We start from the raw sequence: 23,498 nt of genomic DNA, 5'->3' as shown, positions 1-23,498 counted from the left end.
TCTGAGAACCAAACCTCCCTCCCGGGAAGGGACAGCTGCCTCCTGCACACGGGCTCTGAGCAACTTGAGCCTGGTGGTGTTGGTCAAGGACGGGAGCCGACCCTCACTCAGGACACGCAGGGCCGGCATCTTAATTCCGAGACTTTCTTCCTTGCTAAGCTGGCATGAGAAGCTGTCTCCCAGCCACCCAGGAGCCACCCAGGAGCCACCCAAGCCACCAAGGTTTCTGCATTTCCTTCTAGAGATATTGTAGGCACGGTGGCAGCAAGGATGTTGGAGTGTTTCCTTTACTGCTGCGTCCCCGAGTACCTGACGCAGCACCTGACACAGGTATGCAGTCAATAAACACCGGTGAATAATATATATATATATTATATATATATAAAAAATATATATATATAATATATATATAATATATATATATTATATATAGTTTGTTTAAGGAGGTGTCTCCATCCAAAGGGGGAACGCTTGCCGAGAACGGTGCCTACAAGTGGAGAGAGCCGCCTGCCCCCTGGATCGAGCCACGCCTGAGGCCAGTTGGCCTCTGGACCTTTCTGCAACGTGAACCCATACATGCGTTTCTTCTCTTGGCTCAGCGGGTTTCAGCTGCGTTTCCTGTCACTGGGCAACGATGCGTCCACGCTGATGCAGGAAGGTCGGTCCATGGTTGATGGAGGAGGTCACGCTCTGCTACTGTGCGCTTCGCTGTGAAGTTTCCTCCTCGTCCGGTTCTAGGCGGGTGGTCCATCTTTCAGAGGTGGACAAGTACCCAGACAGCACTCTGAGGGGGCGGGGTGAGTGTCCGCCACCGTGTGGGCTGGGGTCAGGGTCCACGATCCCACTCTTACTTGAAAAGGGAATTCAGATTCTCTGTTGAACAGGCCGGTGGGTTATTGGGATTGGAGACTCAGGTGGGGGTGGGCTGGGGGGGATACGTCCTGGCTCTGGGCGTTTGGGGCGGAGGCACTGACGGGTGGGGGCACTGGGCCACGCTGTCAACCCAGAGGCAGTGCTCACTCACGGTTTTGAGCACCCTGCCCCGTATCACGTGACCGTGGCTGGGACTGGCCGCTGGCACTTGTCCACGGGGCCTGGCCGTGGAGAGGTTCCAGACAGAAGCTTGAGTGGTCGGTGGGCTGCCTTCTGGGGCAGGCAGGGCTCTGACACACGAGAGGGTGGGGGCAGACTTCGCAGGAGGGGAGAGCAGCAATTGAGCCCATCAGTGGCCACGGGCAAAGGCAGAGAAGGGGACAGGACTCCCCTCCGTGGATGGTACCACCTTGTCTCCCAAGCCCGGACCCTGGACTGTCCCAGGATCTCCTTTCTGTCAATCACGCCGCCCAGGCGCCCGGATGTCCCTCCACCTCTCTTCTCTCCCTCATCCGCCCAGATGTGGCGCCACCTCTCGCCTGTCTCTGCTCCTCCCGGTCCTCCTTCTGCTCTGGGCTGGGATGTTCTCCAGCGCACACGCCTGGTCAGGCCGCTTGGCTTCCCTGTGCGCGTCTTCCGTGCCCCCGCAGCCCCGGGGGGGAAGGTGCCGCCCACTCCCCACGTCCTTACGCGCATGTGAAGTTGGCCACCCTGGTCCCTCCGCGTCTTCGGCCGCATCCCCCGTCCCTCCCGCGCTCCCATATTTGAGCCAGGAAGCCACTCCCCGCGGCTGCGCCCGGACCTCTGCGCAGCCCGGTCCCTCTGGCCAGCAGCCTTCTCCGCTCTATTCCCACCCTCTGCGTCCTTGGCCTGACGGCCAATGGTCTGTACTTAATCTTCTCCTTTCACACAAAAACTCAGTGGAGGTGATGCAAACACGAGAGCGTGTCGTACAGAAGGGTGTGAGTGGGGTAACGAGAGAGCTGTGGGCTGGGCTGGGCACTCAGTGTGGCTCAGGTCTCCTGGGTAGAGACCAAGGGAGGGTCTCCAGCCAGACCAGCCCTGCGACGGGTACACAGCTCCCAAGGTGGGGGTGGGGGCAGTGCGTCAGCTCGAGGGACACGAGGACCGGGACTGTGAGGAAGCAGATGTTGAGAAGGCGCTGGCGAGGCTGAGCCAAGGTCACCTAGGGGACAGGCCGTGGGCAGAAGATGGGGTGTCTCCTCTACACCCCCCCCCCATTGCTGCACTCCCTCCGGCATATCCGAGAGGAGGCTCCCAGCGGCCAGAACGCCATCCTGGTTCTTCTCTTTATCCCACGAGCTCAAAGCACCCTGGGATGAGCGTTTGCTCAGCAGATGAAGGGATAAATGATTGAGTTAGCCCACTCCACGGTAGGGAGGGTGCCTCTCCTCTCGGTCACGCTTTGCCCTGGTTGGTGTTAGTCCTGGTGGACGCCCTGACTGTTGGTCTTAGTCACCTTGCTCTCCTTAGGGATGCAGAGTAGGGAGGGGTTACTCAACCAATGCTTTGCCTTCTCTGAAGTTTCCTGTGCAATCCTCCCTCCCTCCGCCTTCTTCCCTCCCTCCCCCTCTCTCTCTCCCGTCAGTCAGTCCCTTGCAAGGGCCCATTCAGAGCAGGCTCAGGAAGCACCCGGCCTGCAGTGCCCTCTGGTTGCTTGTTTGGAGGGGACAGACTGGCTTCTACCAAGACCCTGGCACCCTACCGTCACCCACCCAGTCGGGCTAACCTGCCGTCTTGACCTTCTCTGCGCTCGGGGTCCCCGTTTTCTCGGACCCCACTTCCTAGGCAGACCCCCGATCTATAAAAGCAGGCTGGGGTTCCCTCCATTTGGGCTGGGCTGGGTCCCCGCTGGTCTCATACCCGACGTCACGGCTGAGCTCACGTCCTTGGGGAATGGGTCAGCCAGGGCTTCAGTGGAAGATGATGAGGGAAGAGGGTGGGGCGCAACGCTAGGTTTTTCTGCTAGTGTGTTTGAAAAAGAATGAGACAGACAGGAAGTGGCCAGAAGACGTGTTGGTCAAGGAGCCAGCTTGACTAAGGGCTCTGCTGCTGACCAGTTGAACCAACATAGCCCTGAAGACAGAGAAAATAGTAAAAAAAAACAAAAAAAAAAAACCACAATTTGGAAAACAAAGAGAATGGGATCAGGAAGGAGTAACAGGAACTCGTCTTTGTTCAACTCAAACCGTTTTCTTCTCAAAGCAGGTGAGGGGCTGCATGGAGCCGGGTTTAGGTACACAGGCGTGCGCCGGCCGTGAGCTGAGCAGACGCACCTGTCCCCCGGCTCCCAAAGTGGTGTGTCCCCAGGATACCCGAAAAAAGTACCACTGGGGGGGGATATGCTTCCCCACGTGGGCAGTGCTGATGGGCATGGAGTCCTCATGAACGGTGGTCAGAGCCCGAGCCCCCAGGCCGGTGTGGACGTTTAGTCCCAGGACGTCGAGAGTCTGGGTGACTGGGCAGCGGTCCTCGCTGGGACGGTGGGGACCACAGGAGTGTGAATTCCCCATCCCGCCCCGGGACACAGGGGACAGGGGTTTGGGAAGGCGCGGGCACCCGCGGAGAGGTGCAGGAGCAGCGAGGAGTCAGCGAGGAGCTTCACACGGAGTCTCTTGCAGAGGAAGCCGGGGGCATGTCGGGTATGTGTGTTGGGCGGCTCAGTCTTCATAACGAGGTGGACTTCATGCCGTGGGTGTTTTCTGAGCGGAAGGACAGGTCAGAGTCCCCGGGAAGATTTCTGTGGCGATGGTTTGAAGGAAGGAGAGACCGGTGATTCTGAGCAGAGGGTAGGGTGGGGCAGGCGGGGCGTGGGCCTTTGCTCACTATTCTTTTGGGGTGCACAGGTATCAGAAACCCAGGGGGTCACTCCTACCATCTGCAGACGCAACTGGTACTGTGTCCGCCTTCTGTGCCTCCGCCAGGGCAGGACAAGGGAGTCAGACGCTCTCGGCTCCACCCAGGACTGTCCACACTTGGCGTATGATGATGAAATAACGTCACACCACACACTCCTGTCGTGACAAACTCGTTTACTGCAGCGGAAACAGTGGGAGCATTGTACACAGGTCGGGGCTGCAACACGCAGCAGTTTCTCCCAGACATGTGTGCTGTGCTCCCCACGGCAGATAACCTGCACACAGCCAAGGGGCGACAGTTCAGAGAAGTAGAAACAGGGGCCAGATGCTACCTGTAACTGCTTCAGAAATTTCTGAGAGGGCAAGGATATTGCCATGATTCCTTAAATGCCATTGAAACTCTCCGAATGAATTCCTTACAAGGCAGCCATGCGCCAGGAGACGGAGTCATTGAAACATCCTGTTAAGCTTCAAGACTTTCAGGCACACAACACTGGACAGGGGACAATGGGGCACAGGTGAAGGGCTGATGGAACCACAGGTGACTGAGGCCACACCTGGCGACAGGGAAGCTCCCACAGTTCCCCGCACTCCTGGCAGCAACCCGGCCAGGAGTCCCGCTGGGGCTCTGGCTCCTAAAACCGTTGGACGCGTGGAGGCTCATGGCCGGCATCAGTAAGATGCCAGGTGGAAAGGTGTTTCTCACAACAGGGACGAGAGCAGGAGCTGTGTGGGCTGGTGGGTCACCTAGTGATGTCCCCGCTCGCAGGGGCTCGGACAAGCCGCACAGCAGGGGGCAGCTGGCGGTCCGCACGATGACCGACTGAGAACGGGGGTGGACGGTCCGAGCTGGAGGGATCGCTGGCGTTCAGCCTAGCGCTACCCTTCCGGAAAGAGCCGCTCCAGACACCTGCTGGGTGTCAAAGTGAACTCTGAAGATGCCTTGGATTCTGGACTTGGGGACCTGCTGCCAGGCACTGGGGCGGCGGGCTGGCAGTCCTGAGTGCCCCAGGCAACCGTTTGGAATTCTCCCTGAGTGGCGGTGGCACCCGGCTGCCTGTCCTTGGCATTCCCCTCCGGTCGGAGGGAGTGCGGCCGAGAGGACATTCAGGGCAGGGGGAGCTGGGGCGCGGGGCCCTGGCTCATTCACATGGCGGGGGAGCCACAGCCAGCACTGAGCACGTCCTCTGACAACCGTCCTTGAGGGACCTGAGGCCACAGGAGACAGACATCGGAGCAGGAGTGCTCACCCTGTGTGGTCCGGCTGCAGATGGTGTGTGTGTGTGTGTGTGTGGTGGGGGGGGGGGCAGAAAAGGGAGGCAGGCTTATGCGCAGAAGAAAAACGGTGGTGGTGGGGATTTGGATAAAGATATATATATATATACCTTCATTGAGAAAAATATCCTCTCTGTAGTAATCGGCCCAGCCAACCCGTTGCTTATTGAATATCGTCACTGAAAAAACTTTCGTCGTGTGATCATTAAGCACCAAGTCATTTTTACAACCTTGTGCTAAAACCACCTGGCGGTCTCTCCCCCTCCTCCTGCTCCAGAACGACCAAAACATTCTTGCAAATGTTTAGCCAAGAGGAAAAACGCGAGTCTCTCGGATGTTTTCGTGCTTTTCTTCCCCACTCGCCCACCGGCCGTCAGCTGTGTGGGGCTCCCGGGGCCCCCTCGGTGGCCGGCGGCCGCTTGCAGGTGAGCATGAGCAGCAGCAGCAGCGGCAGGTGCCACAGGCTGCAGAAGAAGAGTTTCCGGGAGCTCTTCCGGTCCGCGTCCGCGTAGAACCGGAAGCCGAGGTAGGAGATGTACAGGTTGATGGGCAGGGAGACGGCGGGGAAGGCCCACGTGGTCACGCCCAGGACGGGGGCCGCCGCGGACAGTCCGACCAGGGCCAGGCAGTGGCGCAGGGCCACGCGCCGGCACAGGGCCGGGTGGGTGACCGACATCATGCAGTAGCCGCCCCGGGAGTAGTCCTCGCGGAGGCCCCAGCTGAGCGCGTTGAAATGGGGGAACTGCCAGGAGTAGAGGATTCCTCCCAAAAGAAAGGCGCCTGTGGGGGTTGGGAGACAAGAGGGGAGAAGCAAAGCAGTTGTTGGGGGTTTTCACCAAAGCCTCCCTCCTCTGCCCCCGAAGCCATCCTGGTCCCCAAGGTGCCCTCTGGACCTCACCCGGATCTCATCTCTGCCCGCTTGGGTCAGCCCCGCCTCTGCTGCCCTTGCTGTCGGACCCCAGGCCAATCCCCCACCCAGCGGGTCGCACGGATGGGCGGGTCGCACACGGCAGGGAACGTGTGAAAAGTGTGAGGGTGGCCAACCTGACGATGACTTTTACTCAGGCGTGGACCGCTGGGGCCACCCACGCACAGGTGAGCGTGTTCGGTGGAGACTGAGCGGGATCTTTAGCCACAACTCAGGTGCTGGTGAGACGTCCCAGCTCCACGCCCCGGGGCGGCCATGCCCCAGGCACTGTGTGGGAGACTGGCACATCTGTTCTCCACCCTTCCTATGGGCTTCTCTCTCATCTGACAAACGAGGAGATGAATGAACTTTCCCCTGGCCACTGACTCAAATTAGTGACAATGGACTGTTGGGTGGTCATTCCAATGCCAACAGAGCTGAGCAGAGGGCGGCATGTGGGGAGGAGAAATCGCATTTTCCAGTGTATTAAGAATCCCCATACCTTGAAAACAAAAGGTTAGTTTCAATTACAGGAATACCTCGCTGTATCGAGCCTCGCAGACATGGCGGTTTTTACAAGTTGCAGGTCTGTAGCGACCCTGCATTGGGCAAGTCTGCGGGCAACATTTTCCCAGCAGGCTCAGATGATGTTCGGCATTTTCTTTTTCCTTAGCAATAAAGTATTTCTAAATTAAGATACAGTGCTCACAAAAATTAGGGGATCAGGAAACGTGCAGATGCTCCAGTACTTTCAGCCTTTTGTGTAAGTGCGTTTTCACCAATGAAGTAAGAGTTGGTGCTACATCTCGTCTGCATAATCGAACAACTTTCTTTGACTTGTTCGCTTTTCTGATGTTCTTGTTTAATAAAAAACAAAAGCAAGTGCTTCTTTTTTTTTAATCACTTCATATTCATTTTGAAATATCCCCTAACTTTTGTGAGCAGTGTGTGTGTGTGTGTGTGTGTATATATATATATCTATATATATATATATATAGATATATATATATATATATCTGCACTTTCTCTTTTTTAGATGTAATGCTGTTGCTGTTGCACACCTAACAGTTGCCTCATATTTCTCTGGACAGTGAGTGTCCCTGGGGGCGAGAAGGCACAGAGGTACAAGTCAGTAGTGAACAGGGGGGCAGAGGAGCCTTCTCCTTATATTCGGATGAAAAACAAAACAACCCAGAATGAGCTCTGATTGTAAAGGGACCAATGAAGAGAAAGTGCTGATGGAGATTCTCAGGGCCCGGTCACCTAGGCCTCGAGCACAATGTACGGGGAACACCCCGTCCTCCAGCTCACCAGCGGTCTCCTATCCGAAAGGCCTGAACGTGGGATGGTGTGCTGTTGTGACAGCCGACAAGACTAAGGTGTGTCCGGCCAAGAAGAAGGGGGTCAGTGACGACTCAGAAACGGGGGCGGGGCAGCAGGGTACGTCTGGGGCGCAGTATCTGTCTGGGTAGCGGAAGGGCTGAGAGAAAGCCACCTGGCCGGACACGCCGACTGGAGAGGGTTTGAGAGCTGGCCCGGGTGGAATTTTCCTGTCTCTCTCAAGAGCCCTCTCTTTGGTGCCGACTGGAGTGTAAGCTGCTTTGCTCAGCACCCACTGCCCGGTGATGCTTCTGCTTACAGTAACCATTTTAGAAACCGTTTTTATAAGAGTAGCATGCTGCTTTCTGTGTGAGGAAACTGGGCAGGGTCTTGGTTCCTGTGGCAAATGAAAGAGCCTTAGAAATCACAGCTTCGCCTTTAATGGACTGTAATCGGAAAACGCCCCCCCCCCCCACCCGGTTCTACCTGAGGGAGGCCCCTGCCTCTGTGCATGGAAGGGGCTGTAAAACAAATTACTCTCTTCATCAAGATAAGGAGAAGCAGGACAGGAAGACTTGACTCAGTCCTGGGGCTGTGGTGGAGCCACCTTCCGCCTGCAGCGGACAGGAAGCCCTCGGTCTACTCACTGCAAGCCCCCCCCCCCCCCCCCCAGCAGCCTGTTTTCATGGGGCCTGTGTTCTGTTTGGTGGGGAGAGACAAGACAAAGGGGATTACAGCCCCGAATGTCACTGCAGGGGCGGGGCTTGTGCGTGTGTGTGTGTGTGTGTGTGTGGGGGGCACACAGGAGGAAGACCAAAGTGAGCCTTGGAGAGGTCAGGGAAGGCTTCCCGGAAGAAGCAGTCTGCAGACCAAAATCCGAAGATGGTCTCCAAGTTTCAATCCATTCACGCCAACTATCCGTCCTCTGTTCCTATTAAATGTATTTCTTCATTTTCCTACCTAACCACACAATCGGTACATATTTGATTTAATTGTACCTGGAAGAAATATCTGCTTCCTTTCTTTTAATTGAATATTTGTTGGTCTATGGGTATATAAAATATATAACATCTGAGCACCAGGTGGCACATCTGTGGGTATTGTGCTCCCGGGGACAGCAACTCCCTGAGACCGTGACGCCAAAATCCCAGCTCAAAGGCAAGTCGTGAGGCGACCAGGGGTCCAGGGGAGTATTTATTTCCCTCCAGACTAAGGAGCTGTTAAAAGGGCACATCTACGCAGCGTGTGGCCAAAGCTGGAGGACCCTGATCTCAGAGAGCCCTGCCCTGATCACGGGACGTTTTAGGGTGCAAGCCTCACCCACATCTTCCCAGTGACTGTAAAAACACACGTATTTCTGAACCCTCTCAAAATGTCTGTCGATCACTTCTAGCCGCCCTGACTGGGGGAGAAGCTTACTGCTGCCCCCGCTCACACCTGGAAACGCCGCCCGTGGGGTACGTGTGTGGTTCTATTGGCAAACGAAGCTGAGGCCACTTGAGCTGCGAGGTTTCCCCGGAAGAGCGGAGACCAACACTTTCCACTTGGAGCTCGGACTGCGTCTGCGCTCTTCCCAGAACACTTCCTCTCGGGCGGAGTGCAGACGTGTCCTCCTGCTTCTCCGTGGCGTGGTGGCCACACGGACGTGTGTCCGCTTCCCACCCCAGCCCACTCACTGTCACTCACTGAACCTCACGACCTTGGGAAGGATACAGGGACAGCTCCAGTAAACCCTGGGCTGGTCGGGGAGCCCCCCCCCCACACACACACACAACAGGCTCCCTCTACGTGTGGCTCTTGGTCGCTAGTCTGTCCCAGGACTGGTCCCATCTGTGCTGTCAGGGTTACATGGTCGTGTAAACTGGGAGCGAGCTGTGGAGCCAAGGCCAAACCCGAAGCCTCATGCTCCCAGATTTCAAAGCCTTTCTCTGGAGGGTTAACACAGAGGAGCCCGGGAAACAGGGCAGCCCCCACAGGGAGCAGACATCCCCGGTGCCATGGATCAAGGGGACGGGCTGTGGGGCCAGCAGAGGAGCTGCACGGCCACAAAAGGGAAGATTGAAAGTCCTCCGAAAATAGGAAACAGGGTTTGGCAATAAGCGCTTGTCCTGGAAGAATTCTTTGGAAGTGACCTAGGAATGAATAATGAAGAGGCGAGGCTGGCGGTGCGTGTGCGTGTGCGTGTGCAGAGGCTCGCCCTCCCCCCCTCACTGTGCACTTCCTGTGGCCCAGCCCCAGCGGAGTCGCTGAGGAGGCAGTCATGGGGGTCATCGGAAGGGGAAGGCCAAGTCAAGGCAGCAGGAGGCTGACTTCTCCTTTCTACCTGTCCCCTTTGAGGGCAGTGTGGAGCACCGTGGGTTCTCCAATAAATCCACACGCTCCCTGAGCTCACAGGGAGTGTCCACCTTATCACCCCAAACTCGTCTGTTCCTGGAACCGTCCTGGTCCCGACAGGATGTGCGCTTGGCCAGGTGCCGCGTCCCCCAGCGCCGCCAGCAGGAGGCACTCGCTGTTCCGTCCCTTGTCACTTATGGTCAACCCAGCACCTGGACCAGACGGGAGCTCTCTGAGCACCCAAGTCGGCCCTTCAATGACACCGCCAACGCGCTTCCAAAGATGTTCTTTTTCAGCCTTCTGTGTGTGTGCCTCTGAGAGAGGAGGGGTCTACATACTGTTCGGTGTGCTGTACGCTACTCTTCCCAAGAACACACGACCGGCTCGCTCTGCCTTTAAAAGTATCATTTGTCTTAACTCATCTGCAGCTCTCTGGTCGCTATGAACAACAACAAAAAATTCTCACACAAAATGAACTCACTCATTTTCGAGTTTGAATTCAGCAGACCCAGTATTTAACATTTTGTAGTTAATCAGCTGAGGCTGAAAAAAAAAACCCCAACTCATTCTCTTTTTGTGACTAAAACCATCCATCTGCCAAATGTCACTTCCTGATAAGGGCCTGACTCCTAAGTCATTTGTAACTGAATGCTGTCGGACATAATTAATGTTTACCACACAACAACATTTGAATTACAAACCAAAGGCAATTTATAAATCAGCTCCCACAAGATTGTCACTGGGACCCATGCCCTCACCTCCCAAGACAAGGGATTTAGAAAAACTACAAAACAGAATCTGAGCTTTTTTTTTTTTAAGAAACAGGGAGTGACGGAAATGGAGGTGGCCTTGGCCAGGAGGAGGCGAAGACGCTTCAGCCTGAAGCCACTCAGATAAACTAAATAGACCCGTGAGGTAAACACTGCCAAGAGGCCTAATGCACACGGCTCCAGGCCTGCTCTGGGCTGGAGTGTCTGCGGTCCAGTCTGGGGTGCCCCGTGCCCAACCCAGCAGCCACTGGCCTCGGCTTCCCAGGTCACCTCTGCGCTGCCCAGCCTGCAGACCCCCACCAGCCCCTCCCTCCGTCCCTAAGGCACACGCTGGGGCTGCGCTGCCCAGTCTGCAGACCCCCACCAGCCCCTCCCTCCATCCCTAAGGCACACGCTGGGGCTGCACTGCCCAGTCTGCAGACCCCCACCAGCCCCTCCCTCCGTCCCTAAGGCACACGCTGGGGCTGCACTGCCCAGCCTGCAGACCCCCACCAGCCCCTCCCTCCGTCCCTAAGGCACACGCTGGGGCTGCACTGCCCAGCCTGCAGACCCCCACCAGCCCCTCCCTCCGTCCCTAAGGCACACGCTGGGACTGCGCTGCCCAGTCTGCAGACCCCCACCAGCCCCTCCCTCCGTCCCTAAGGCACACGCTGGGGCTGCACTGCCCAGTCTGCAGACCCCCACCAGCCCCTCCCTCCGTCCCTAAGGCACACGCTGGGGCTCCCATGTGGCCGCTCCTTAGGTTACTTGACAAGCATTTTAAATCTTTTCTAGGAACAGCGGTTTAATTTAAAATAAAAAGGCCAAGTCATTAGGCAGGTGGGAGGGGAAGGCCCAGAAAGGCCGACCTCTGAGCCTCAGACGGAAGTGGACACAGGTCAAGTGCCATTCCGAGGATTGCCGTTACTGACATGGTGGCCACGGAGCGTGCTCTGGGCTGGGCCCCTCTGCAGGGACAGGCCCCTGGGAATGGCGTGCGCGGCCCAGGGGGAGGGCAGGCCCGCTGTGGACAGGGCTCGGGCAGCCGCACGCCGCGGACGTCAGGGACAGCCAACATGTCCGCAGTGCTCGCGGGGTCCACGCGCCCCGCACCCCACACCGCCTCGCTCCTCCACAGCTGACTGCCCGAGGGGCGCTCAGGGGAGCACACACCCGCACCGCTGGGACATCTAGAACAGAGAGAAATTGGCTTTCCTCTGTGACAGAGAAAACAACAACGGAACAGAACAGGACAAATAGGATCAAGTGGCTCCAGGGGGGACGAGTGAGGCCCCGAGGCCGTCCTGACCGCAGCCTGTGGTCCCTGCCTTCCCTGGGGGGGGGACAGGGCATTGGGCGCTGGTTCCAGGCGGTCTCCTCGGTCCCCAGCACCCAGACCCACGAGCGATCTCCCCGCGGGACAGCGCATTGTTCCGTTTCCTCGCTCCACCCAGCTGCTGCTGTCACCCCTGTCCCCCAGCCCCTGCTGTCACCTCCATCTCCCAGCGGGACAGGCAGCTCCTCAGGGCAGAGCCCCTGACAGGGGCGGCTGCAGGGTCCCCTCCCATCGTCAGCTGGGCCCGAAGGGCTTCCGCAATGATACACAACCCAGAGACAAAAGTCCCAGTGCTGGTTCCCCACATCCGGGCTGAGCGGCCGGGGGAGGGAACAAAGGGACAAGGGACGGAATGCGTCTGTCCCTCGGAGTCACCTCTGTCAGCCCTGTGTCCTGCATTCCCATGCAGGTGCACCGCTGTTCACAGACGGCTCTTCCAGAGGACGGCAGAGTGACGCTTCACTGAACACTCAGAAGATGAAATTCTGACTAGCGGGGTGGGGGAAGGCTGGGGCCAGGCCTAGGCTCCTGAGAGCCCCGCTGGACAGCAGCAGGGGCAGGGGCAGGGGCCGGGGCAGGAGCCGAGGACAGCTTACTGATTTTAATATGGCGGAAGAACCAGCCCGCTGCGCAGGGCTGGGGAATCCTGACACTGCAAGCCTGCTCCTTTCCTGCTTCAACCTCCCACGGGCCTTCACTGCCTCCCAGTGAGGCGTCCATTGCTCAGGAAGGCGGCCCATCTCAGAGCGAGTCCCCACCCGGCGGCTGCTCCTGCCACCTGCCTACAGGCCTCTGCGCACACGCTCTTCCCGCCTCTGGACAGCACTGGCCCTTCTGAGGGCGTGGGTGGCGGGACCAGAGGCGTAGCCGCTGACCAGCTCGTGGCTCTCCAGAGACCTGTCCCACTCTGGGTCACACTCTCCCGAGGCTCCGGTCACCCTCTCCCCGAGGCTCCGGTCACCCTCTCCCGAGGCTCCGGGTCACCCCCTCTCCCCGAGGCTCCGGGTCACCCCCTCTCCCCGAGGCTCAGGGTCACCCCCTCCCCGAGGCTCAGGGTCACCCTCTCCCCGAGGCTCCGGGTCACCCTCTCCCGAGGCTCCGGGTCACCCCCTCTCCCCGAGGCTCCGGGTCACCCCCTCTCCCCGAGGCTCAGGGTCACCCCCTCCCCGAGGCTCCGGGTCACCCCCTCTCCCCAAGGCTCCGGGTCACCCTCTCCCCGAGGCTCCGGTCACCCTCTCCCGAGGCTCCGGGTCACCCTCTCCCGAGGCTCCGGTCACCCTCTCCCGAGACTCAGGGTCACCCTCTTCCGAGGCTCCGGTCACCCTCTCCCGAGACTCAGGGTCACCCTCTTCCGAGGCTCCGGCCACCCTCTCCCTGGAGAAACTGGGTCACCCTCTCCCAAGGCTCCGGTCACCCTCTCCCCGAGGCTCCGGGTCACCCTCTTCCGAGGCTCCGGCCACCCTCTCCCTGGAGAAATTGGGTCACCCTCTCCCGAGGCTCCGGCCACCCTCTCCCCGGAGAAGCTGGGTGAGGCAATCCCCACGGGACTGGAGGTCAGTGAGTTTGTACCTTCCAGTGCCCAGCTCGCAGCAGGTCCCCAGCGGACACCGCACAGTGAAGCCGTGGGGTGACCGTGGTGAGCCCGGCAGCGCCTGGCCCAGGCTGCTCAGCTGAGCGGGCGACCTCGCAGCCTCCCCGACACCCTTCACGGCCGCCCCATCCTCGTCCTCACTCCCAGCAGAGCCCAGGGCAGCATTCTAGAGACCCCTCTCCTCAGAGGCTTCTCCAAAGCCATCCGTTTTCAGAGGCCCAAAGATAACATGGTTTGGAGATACCACTGAAGAAAGGAAACATTTTGGGCCATTTTTTTGAAAGGGTTATTTCAAGCAAACAAGACCCTTAAGACAGCTCATGACTTCTCTTGATCTCTATTAACCCCCCCACGGTATAAATGAAGAACACTTAGTAACAATTCATTTCATCCTCACAGCTCCGTCAGAAGGGACCCTGCGTTACTAGCCCCATGTTGGGGAGATAAGCAAACAGCCGGCAGAGGTCAAGCCCGTTCTGAAGGGCAGCCAGCAACCACGCGGGGGGCTGGGCCCCCCACCCAGACACCCCTGCTCTGTGGAGGAGCCTCCCCCACGGGCGAGACTGGCTGTGGGGCTATCGCAGACCAAACAAGCACGTACGTGGTAGGATATTGCATTCACAGACTCATGGAATGCCGGCTTTTACAGGATATTAAAACCATTCTAAGAGACAATCATGGCTAAGGTGTAATCATCTTTGTACGCCTGCCAAGTCGGAGTCTAAGAGCCTTTATGAAAAGTTTCAGAAATGTGGCTTACAGGGCCACGGTTTATGGCCAGCCTTTGATCTCTCAAGTGAAAAATATGTACTAACATATATTGCAGGAAACCTCACCACTTCCTTCCTAAGTGTCGGTCAAAACACACTAATTACTTCACTAATTAGACTGTGAAACTTCCCTTACAGATGGTAAAAATGGGCTACTTCACCCCACAAATTTCGTTGTGACATACCACCGAAAAAAATGTAGAAAGAAATGTCTGAATGGTTTTATTGTAGACAGCATGAACAATTTAAGCAAATCATAGAAAAATAAATTAGGCACTAATGAAAATAGTCTGTTCTTTCCTAAGAGGGGAGTCACCCCGGATCTGTGGGAGTCGAGAGCAAGGCAGCGCCCTGCCCGCCCGGGCCGGCCGGGTCCAGACACCTCCACGCGGGGGCAGCTGCAAGGTGGAGCCGGTGCTCCTGTCACTGGGGACTGTTAGGATTGTTTCATTGTACTTGTCATCACAGGCTGAGACAGCACGGCTTCCTCTGTTTCTCTCTCACTTTTCCAAGCTTGAGAGCCAAGAAGACAGTCGTCCCCGCCCTCTGACAGGAGACCCCGCCCCGGAGCACACGGGATCCAACACCCGGACTGCAGTTCAGGGCAGGAGGGTCTCCCTGACCGCCGGTGCTGCTGCTTGCCGGTGGAGGAGGGCCCCGAGTGCCCCGCCGCGCCCGCACCCCGTGTCCGTGGAGCAGGAGGGGACACGGGGGAGACTCACCCGCATCCAGGCCGCCGGTGGCTGCAGTCCAGCCCATCACCGGGGGGACGGCCCCCACGAGCGCTCCGACCCACGTGTTGAGGATGCTGAGCCTCTTCAGCGGGGTGTAACAGCAGGTGTACAGGCAGATGTTGAAGAGCCCCAGGGCCCCCGTGAGCGGGTTCACCCCCCAGGTCAGAAGGGCGACGCCTGGAACAGCGCAGCAGGTGGCAAAGGACACGGCCAGCAACGGGCTGGAAGAGAGCAGAGGGCAGGGCGCTCGGTCACTGCGGGATCCGGAACCCGAGCCGGCGCGGGGAGAGTCACCGCCCGCGGGACCAGGTGGCAGGGAGGCCGTGGGGATGGGGCCCTTTCTGCACGGGCGTCACTCTACCATCACAGAGTGCGGAGGGAGTCACCGCCCGCGGGACCAGGTGGCAGGGAGGCCGTGGGGATGGGGCCCTTTCTGCACGGGCGTCACTCTACCATCACAGAGTGCGGAGGGAGTCACCGCCCGCGGGACCAGGTGGCAGGGAGGCCGTAGGGATGGGGCCCTTTCTGCACGGGCGTCACTCTACCATCATAGAGTGCAGAGGGGCGTGTGCACGGAGCTCTGGCCGCTCCTCTTACGTCTGAGGGCTGGGGTCAAAGCATTAAAGCGGGTTGCAGTTGGGGTGCCCTGGGTCAGAACACGGTTCTGTGCTCTGGCTGTGGAGTGTGCGGCCGCACTGGGCTCATCTGCACAGGAGACACATGACCTGTGGTGACTGCAGGCTCGCCAGGTGCCGTGGTCAGACCTGGGCATCCGTGATCAGACCTGGGCACCCACGGTCAGACCTGGGCACCCGTGGTCAGACCTGGGCATCCGTGATCAGACTTGGGCAACCACAGTCAGACCTGGGCACCTGCGGTCAGACGTGGGCACCCGTGGTCAGACCTGGGCACCCGTGGTCAGACCTGGGCACCCACGGTCAGATCTGGGCACCCGTGGTCACACATGAGCATCTGCGGTCAGACCTGGGCACCCGCGGTCAGACCTGGGCACCCGCGGTCAGACCTGGGCACCCGCGGTCAGACCTGGGCACCCGTGGTCAGACCTGGGCACCCGCGGTCAGATCTGGGCACCCGTGGTCACACATGAGCATCTGCGGTCAGACCTGGGCACCCGCGGTCAGACCTGGGCATCTGCGGTCAGACCTGGGCACCCGCGGTCAGACCTGGGCACCCGCGGTCAGACCTGGGCACCCGCGGTCAGACCTGGGCACCCACGGTCAGATCTGGGCACCCGTGGTCACACATGAGCATCTGCGGTCAGACCTGGGCACCCGCGGTCAGACCTGGGCACCCACGGTCAGATCTGGGCACCCGTGGTCACACATGAGCATCTGCGGTCAGACCTGGGCACCCGCGGTCAGACCTGGGCACCCGCGGTCAGACCTGGGCACCCGCGGTCAGACGTGGGCCCCGTGGTCAGACCTGGGCACCCGTGGTCAGACCTGGGCATCTGCGGTCAGACCTGGGCATCTGCGGTCAGACCTGGGCACCTGCGGTCAGACCTGGGCACCCGCGGTCAGACGTGGGCATCTGTGGTCAGATCTGGGCACCCGCGGTCAGACATGGGCATCTGCGGTCACATCTGGGCACCCGCAGTCAGACCTGGGCACCTGCAGTCAGACTTGGGCATCTGCGGTCAGACCTGGGCATCTGCAGTCAGACCTGGGCACCTGCGGTCAGACCTGGGCACCTGTGGTCACACATGAGCATCTGCAGTCAGACCTGGGCACCCGCGGTCAGACCTGGGCACCCGCGGTCAGACCTGGGCACCTGTGGTCACACATGAGCATCTGCAGTCAGACCTGGGCACCCGCGGTCAGATCTGGGCACCCGTGGTCACACATGAGCATCTGCGGTCAGACCTGGGCACCCGCGGTCACACATGAGCATCTGCGGTCAGACCTGGGCACCTGCGGTCACACATGAGCATCTGCGGTCAGACCTGGGCACCCGCGGTCAGACGTGGGCACCTGCGGTCAGACCTGGGCACCCGCGGTCAGACGTGGGCATCTGTGGTCAGACGTGGGCATCTGTGGTCAGACCTGGGATTTAGATGGTTAAAAAGCAGCTCAAAGAATCATAACTGCTGTCCTTCTTTCAATAATGTAGCTTATAGCTTATAAGAACAGATTTTTTTTTCCTTATAGGACTCTGAAAAGCTACTTTTATTTTGAGTGGAAGAAAATGTGACTCATAAACATTTTTACTTTTCCTCAATTGGACCTTGTGTGAAAAGAAAAGAGGAAGAAGGTCGTTCACTCCTTCTCCAAGGTCTGCAGAAGCCAGTCGGTTTCAAAAGCATCAGTGTTATGAAAAGGCCTTTCAGAAAAGCACAAATGAGTTTAATTTATTGAGATAGGCAAATTTATGTGGAAGTTTAATTTCTGACCCTTCTCGGAATCACCGAAAATTAGGAGGCTTAATTTTGGTGTTTTAATCAGCGTGCTCCGGAGCACGGATAAAAACTGAGTAGGGTGACAAGACATGTAAATGAAAATGACAATATGACCCAGGCAGTCACACTCATTCTCAGCACCTAGAGGCCTCCAGCCCCCCCCCTCCTGCTACTAGGGGCCCCGAATTGGTGAACTGTGGGGGTTTCTCATGTTATGGACAAAGGTTCGCCAATTGCAAATTCTCAGGTTTATTTCCCTGATACATATTATAAAAGTAATATATGTTTGTTTCAGAAAAATTGCAACTACCAAAAAGCACAAAGAAGAAATTCTAAATTAGTAATTCAGGGAAACATTGTTTTATTTCTTTCCACCTTTTTCCTAGTAATATTATCTACTTAAAACATAACTGAGAACACACTGAATTGTGGTTTTGTTACTTACTTTTAGTGTTTCTTTATTTCAGTGTGTGTGTGTGACAAAAACAGAGAGAGAGAGAGAGAGAGAGAGAGAGAGAGAGAGAGAGAGAGAGAAGGACAGACAGGGACAGACAGACAGGAAAGGAGAGAGAAGCATGAATCTTTGTTGCGGCTTCTTAGTTGTTCAGTGATTGCTTTATCATATGTGCCTTGATGGGTGGATGGGGGGCTACAGCTGAGTCAGTGACCCCTTACTCAAGCCAGTGACCTTGGGCTCAAGCCAGGGACCTTGGGCTCAAGCCAGGGACCCCTTACTCAAGCCAGTGACCTTGGGCTCAAGCCAGTGACCTTGGGCTCAAACCAGTGACCTCAGGCTCAAGCTAGCCATCATTGATGGGGTCATGTCTATGATCCCACGCTCAAGCCATGAGCATACCACCACACAATTTATCAAATGCTAGCTGAAAGAGACAGGCTTCACCTAGCTTTTCTTTAACCTACCATGCAGATCTTCCAAAAGTACTGGCGGAGCAACTGGACTCAGCACAGAGCAGGCGTGCCCTCGGCCCGGGCTCTCAGGCAGACTGACAGGAGGGCGACTGGTGGTTTGCATTTTTAGGTCTATTATTTTTGGCTCCACTTTGTCCCTCTCAAGTCTTCTTTTTATGAGATGTTTGTTTGTTTTGGACAATTGTATCATATTTTACATAGATTCAGAAGTTAACTAAAGCCTTTAAAGTAAGACAGACTAAAAGTTAGATAAAAGTTTCTCTAGATAAATGGCAGGATTTGTACACAATGAAAACACATCAGGAAAAGAAGCGAAGAATTCTTTTTGGAACTGCAGGTAGGTAGAGAGGGCTGCAAGAATAATGGTTCTGAGATAAAGAGAAAATATATCAAGTAAAATACATTTTAAAGTTTACCATGGAATCCTGAAATATCATGGTGATTTTAAAGTTAGGTTTAGCTGTTTTAACAGAGGTCTATTTCTGACACAGAAACATATTAGAAAAGTGTCATTTCTCATCTCAGTTAAAAACAACTATGATTTTTTTTGCCTCAGTACTCATAAAAGTCAGAGCTAGCTCTCAATGTCCTGGAGGGCAACTTTGTCAATGACAAATTTTTGTTATTTTAGGTCAATTACTCAAAATATATTCTTCCTCCAATCATACTGCTCAACTCATGATCAAAAAACCCACCTGCTTCTCCCTGTTCCTAAAAGGGTTCTGAAAAGTTTCCCAAACCTGGAGAGAGGAAGCAAGACAGAGAGACAGACACACAGACACACCCACCGACCCAGAGTTACTCTTTTATCATTCATTCTTTATTTAGAGTGTTATTTAAAATTTGCTTTTTTCTTTAAAAATCCTTTTCATTAGCCTTTTTGTTCCTTTTGCCACTCAAATTCTTTTTGCTCCTTTTGCCATTTAAGCTCACTTTCATTTCAAGTGCTAATCTCAGGTCCAATTCCAGAGGCAGAACAAGAGGAAGGCAGGCTTGAGCCGGCCCTGGGCTGAGGGCGGAGGGGAGGGCTGAGGGCGGAGGGGAGGGCTGAGGGCAGAGGGCGGAGGGCGGAGGGGAGGGCGGAGGGGAGGGCGGAGGGCGGAGGGCGGAGGGGAGGGCTGAGGGCGGAGGGCGGAGGGCGGAGGGCGGAGGGGAGGGCTGAGGGCGGAGGGCGGAGGGCGGAGGGCAGAGGGGAGGGCTGAGGGCGGAGGGCGGAGGGCGGAGGGGAGGGCTGAGGGCGGAGGGCGGAGGGCGGAGGGCGGAGGGGAGGGCTGAGGGCGGAGGGCGGAGGGCGGAGGGGAGGGCTGAGGGCGGAGGGCGGAGGGGAGGGCTGAGGGCGGAGGGCGGAGGGCGGAGGGGAGGGCTGAGGGCGGAGGGCGGAGGGCGGAGGGCGGAGGGCGGAGGGGAGGGCTGAGGGCGGAGGGCGGAGGGCGGAGGGCGGAGGGCGGAGGGCGGAGGGCGGAGGGGAGGGCTGAGGGCGGAGGGCGGAGGGCGGAGGGGAGGGCTGAGGGCGGAGGGCGGAGGGCGGAGGGCGGTGGGCGGAGGGGAGGGCTGAGGGCGGAGGGCGGAGGGGAGGGCGGAGGGCGGAGGGGAGGGCTGAGGGCTGAGAGCGGAGGGCGGAGGGGAGGGCTGAGGGCGGAGGGCGGAGGGCGGAGGGCGGAGGGGAGGGCGGAGGGCGGAGGGGAGGGCTGAGGGCGGAGGGCGGAGGGCGGAGGGGAGGGCTGAGGGCGGAGGGCGGAGGGCGGAGGGGAGGGCTGAGGGCGGAGGGCGGAGGGCGGAGGGGAGGGCTGAGGGCGGAGGGCGGAGGGCGGAGGGGAGGGCTGAGGGCGGAGGGCGGAGCTGGAGCTTCCTGGTAGAACCTGTGGTTTTAGCTAACTGGGCCGGGACCCACAGAGTCTGCATCGCCGGGGAACTCGCTAGGACCCAGGCGACTTGGGGGCATGCTGACTCCTGAGACCCATCAGCGAGCCATTCCCAGGGGGACGCTGGTTTCCCCTGGGCAGCCAGGTCTGCCCGCCTGCCCAGGCCAGTGTGGCTGACCCACAGGAGTCCTGCATCCTCGCCCCACCTCCAGGGCTGATGACGACCGGCCTGGGGAGGTCACCAGCTTTCAGGTGGCTTCTGACATGTTCCAGGTGGGAAGAACACAGGGCACAGGGCAGCACACTTGTTCTGTTCTCCGCTGACCGAGGTGCCCCTGGACTTCTCTGCTCCAGCGACCCTGACTGAATCGCGCCACACAGCTACGTGTGCTTGGCCACTCGAAGGATAAGATGGAGCAAGCGTGGCAAGCGGTGGCGACTGCTGATGCTGGGCGGTGGGCGTGTTGGGCTCACCGCGCCATCTTGACTATGCCTCCCGGAACACTTTCATACCAAAAAAGTCTTCTAGAAACCGCTTTGGTATTCTTTTTTTTTTTTTAAATTTTTTAAAATTTATTTTTAGAGAGGAGAGAGAGAGACAGAGAGGGAGAGAGACAGAGAGAGAAGGGGGGAGGAGCTGGAAGCATCAACTCCCATATGTGCCTTGACCAGGCAAGCCCAGGGTTTCCAACCGGCGACCTCAGCATTTCCAGGTCGACGCTTTATCCACTGCGCCACCACAGGTCAGGCCACTTTGGTATTCTTGATGAGCACTGTTAGACTCTGGTGTCCACCGAGCAGCAGGGCTAAGCATGGTGGGCAGGGACTAGGTGGTCTGAGCTCAAGGTCTGACTCTGATGTTGACCAGCTCTGCAAAAGTGGGCACATTATCGAACCTCTCTGGTCCTTCATTTCCTCACTGCACAGGAAGGGGGATACCGGGCTCCTCTGTTTGCGAGACTGAAACTCAAGTCCAACGCGCTGACACACAAGAACCCTCAGGAACAAGACTACAGGGGAGATGGCCTTCTACCCTTTTGGGCTGTGTGGTCTTATTTGATCTCAAACTAGTCGTCCAATGCGATAGCCTTGGCTTCCTCGTTTGTAAGACAGGAGCTACTCCCCAAGTAGAGTTGAAAATCAAATAGGATGAGGTAGAGAAAGCACTTAGTGTGCATCTGCGCACTCATTGACTCACTCCCGGTTCTCGGTGCCCACGCAGCCAGCCGCCACGCTACGTGGGGGCCCACAGCTGTGAACAGAGGAGAGGGCGCAGGGGGGTCCACAAAGGAAGACAGACGGTGAACAAATAAACACCAGCAAGTCACACTCGGAAACGATGAAATCAGGTAAGAAAAGAGGAGCAGGTGAAATAACACAGATTGATGTATTTCAATAGGGCGGATCTACTTCAACCAGTAGGGGCAGAAAAACTTGAAATAAATCGTTTCCACGGATTTATTTTTTCACCTTCAAAAGACCTAAGAACATAGATTAGAAGATGAAAATACGTTCGGAGGTACTCAAGAATGTCATCCCCTAATTAGAACTTATAAACTATGGCTATGGATTGAAACAGCAAAACCATTTTTATCATCAAGTATAACCTTATGTTAAGAATTTAATGCTATTATATCACATTGCAAAAAACAAACAAGCAAAACCACCCAGCACCAGGAGAAACTAGACCGATCACAAGGCACAGCATTGTTAAAGCACACTGGAGCTCCTGCATGTCTAGGATAGAGGCTGGATGGCCTTCACTAAGAGCAGAGAAATTACTATCTCTGTGAGTGCTTCTCCCTGGAGCACATTTATACAGAAGAGATCGGAAAAGCAGGTGAGTGGGGTATGATGATATTGCAAAGAAAAAAGAAATCTGATTTTCAATAAAACGGAGCCCATTTTTAAATGAGGAAAAGAGCGCCACAGGATGGGGGCGGGGTGCAGGGAGGGTGTGATGGGGGAAAAAATCTAGTGATTTTCTTGAACTAAAGAGAATATTTTATATTCATTCATTCACTCACTCATGCAAATAGGTTTATGGCTCATGCTGAGGGCTGAATGATGATCTATTTCCCAACTCATCTCCAAAATGGAATTACATTTTTAAATTGAGATATCGTTCCAGGGAGTTTCAACGCATGGGAGCTTTCCGCTTCCGCCTTTTCTGCCCGAGGGCGACTGCAGACAAGAAACTAACAGACCACGAGTGAGGGAAAACATGTCAACACACTTTGATGAATTACTTATTCCTTCTTCTGAACGTAACCTTTCTTTGTTTACTAAACAGCAATCCTTAGTAGCTCAATCAATCTGGAATTTTCTATAAAAATTTGGAATGAACGAGATAGAAATACACAAGCTTCAATTCGATTCCTATTTATTGCACTTAATAAATGCAATTTAAATGGCCTGACTTTTAAAATAACTTGCTGGAGAAATATGGCCTTTCTGTTTAAGTAATCTGTCAGAGAGGACTATGAGATGTAATATGAAATCAAGAAAGCTTTCCATTTTAAGCGGTGCTGCAGGTAGCTTGGTTTACACAAAAATTAACCTCGTACTTCTGGGTCATCATTTCAGAATAAATAGTTTTTAAATTACAAAATAAAATTTCCTTTCTTTCAAAACAAAAGAAAACCTCAAACATTAATCAAGCCAACTTAACTATAACTGTGCGTGTAAATTTGACATTTGAGCTCTGGCCTGAGTTTTTGGGGAAGTTCTCTACAGATAATGATTCTAAAACCATCTCCCCAAAATCGTATTTTGGAGTTTTCTATTTCTGAAGAAGTGAGTCTCAAGTTCTCGACACTGCAAGGCAGCAGGGGACTGATGTAAATTTGTAATTCAAGGACTATGTGAAGAAAAAGGGGACATGGAACGAATTTTAAAAGAAAACTACAGCAATGTTTGAAAAGCTATCAATTTCAGAAGAAACTGATGTTAAATTGCTTAAAAATTAATGTCTAAACATTCTTAAAAGAAATTAAAAACATATTAAAGGTATCCTGGCACGATTATATTCAGAACCTGGGGACTGTGGCATTAGAAGAAACTTTTCTTTTTCAGGGAAAAAAACGAAGGGACTCTGAGCTGAGTGACCCCTTGAAAGTGGCAGGAATTTTATCAGTCTAGGAGAGGGAGATAAGGGGAAAAACAAGAGCTCAGATGACCTCACCCCACTGCTGACCCCTGAGGTCCAGCCTTCTACACCAGAGAGCAGCGATGGTCTCTTTCCTGAGTTGGGCGACATCAATTCAGTTTAAAAGAAGAATATGCTATTTGTACAAAGACTCTAGAATTTTCAGATGGGAGATTCCTACTGTTTGATCCCACCCATGAAAAATCAAGTTTCTGAGAGGAGTGGCCCAATCTCAGTGTATTCCTCAAAACTCCTGGAGCTCAGGGACCCCCCCCACACACACACACACTGAATTCCTCCGTCACCCCCAGTCCCTAACACCTGCCACATGGAGACATGCTGACTCCCTTTACCTGGCTGAGCCACAGGGTTTA

At 55.9% G+C, this 23,498-nt stretch overlaps 1 protein-coding gene across 2 annotated transcripts in view; it reads right to left on the bottom strand.

The window, feature by feature from the left end:
• Nucleotides 1–3,911: 3,911 nt before the first annotated feature.
• The window catches only part of COX10 (cytochrome c oxidase assembly factor heme A:farnesyltransferase COX10), a 109,638-nt gene continuing 90,051 nt past the window's right edge, over nt 3,912–23,498 (bottom strand). Inside the window, exons 6-7 of one of the 2 annotated variants that reach the window (XM_066264285.1) lie at nt 14,757–14,989; nt 3,912–5,807 (exon numbers count right to left, since the gene is read on the bottom strand). In XM_066264285.1, the coding sequence (XP_066120382.1) occupies nt 5,264–5,807; nt 14,757–14,989 (777 nt within the window). In that variant the 3' untranslated portion in view covers nt 3,912–5,263. The remainder of the gene's footprint in view (nt 5,808–14,756; nt 14,990–23,498) is intronic. The other variant, XM_066264286.1, reaches the window with a different exon arrangement.

Source organism: Saccopteryx bilineata, chromosome 2, assembly GCF_036850765.1.
Source record: "Saccopteryx bilineata isolate mSacBil1 chromosome 2, mSacBil1_pri_phased_curated, whole genome shotgun sequence".
NCBI classification, from domain to species: domain Eukaryota; kingdom Metazoa; phylum Chordata; class Mammalia; order Chiroptera; family Emballonuridae; genus Saccopteryx; species Saccopteryx bilineata.
Note: the sequence above shows the minus strand (reverse complement) of the source record. Positions and strands in the feature narration are given on the sequence as shown.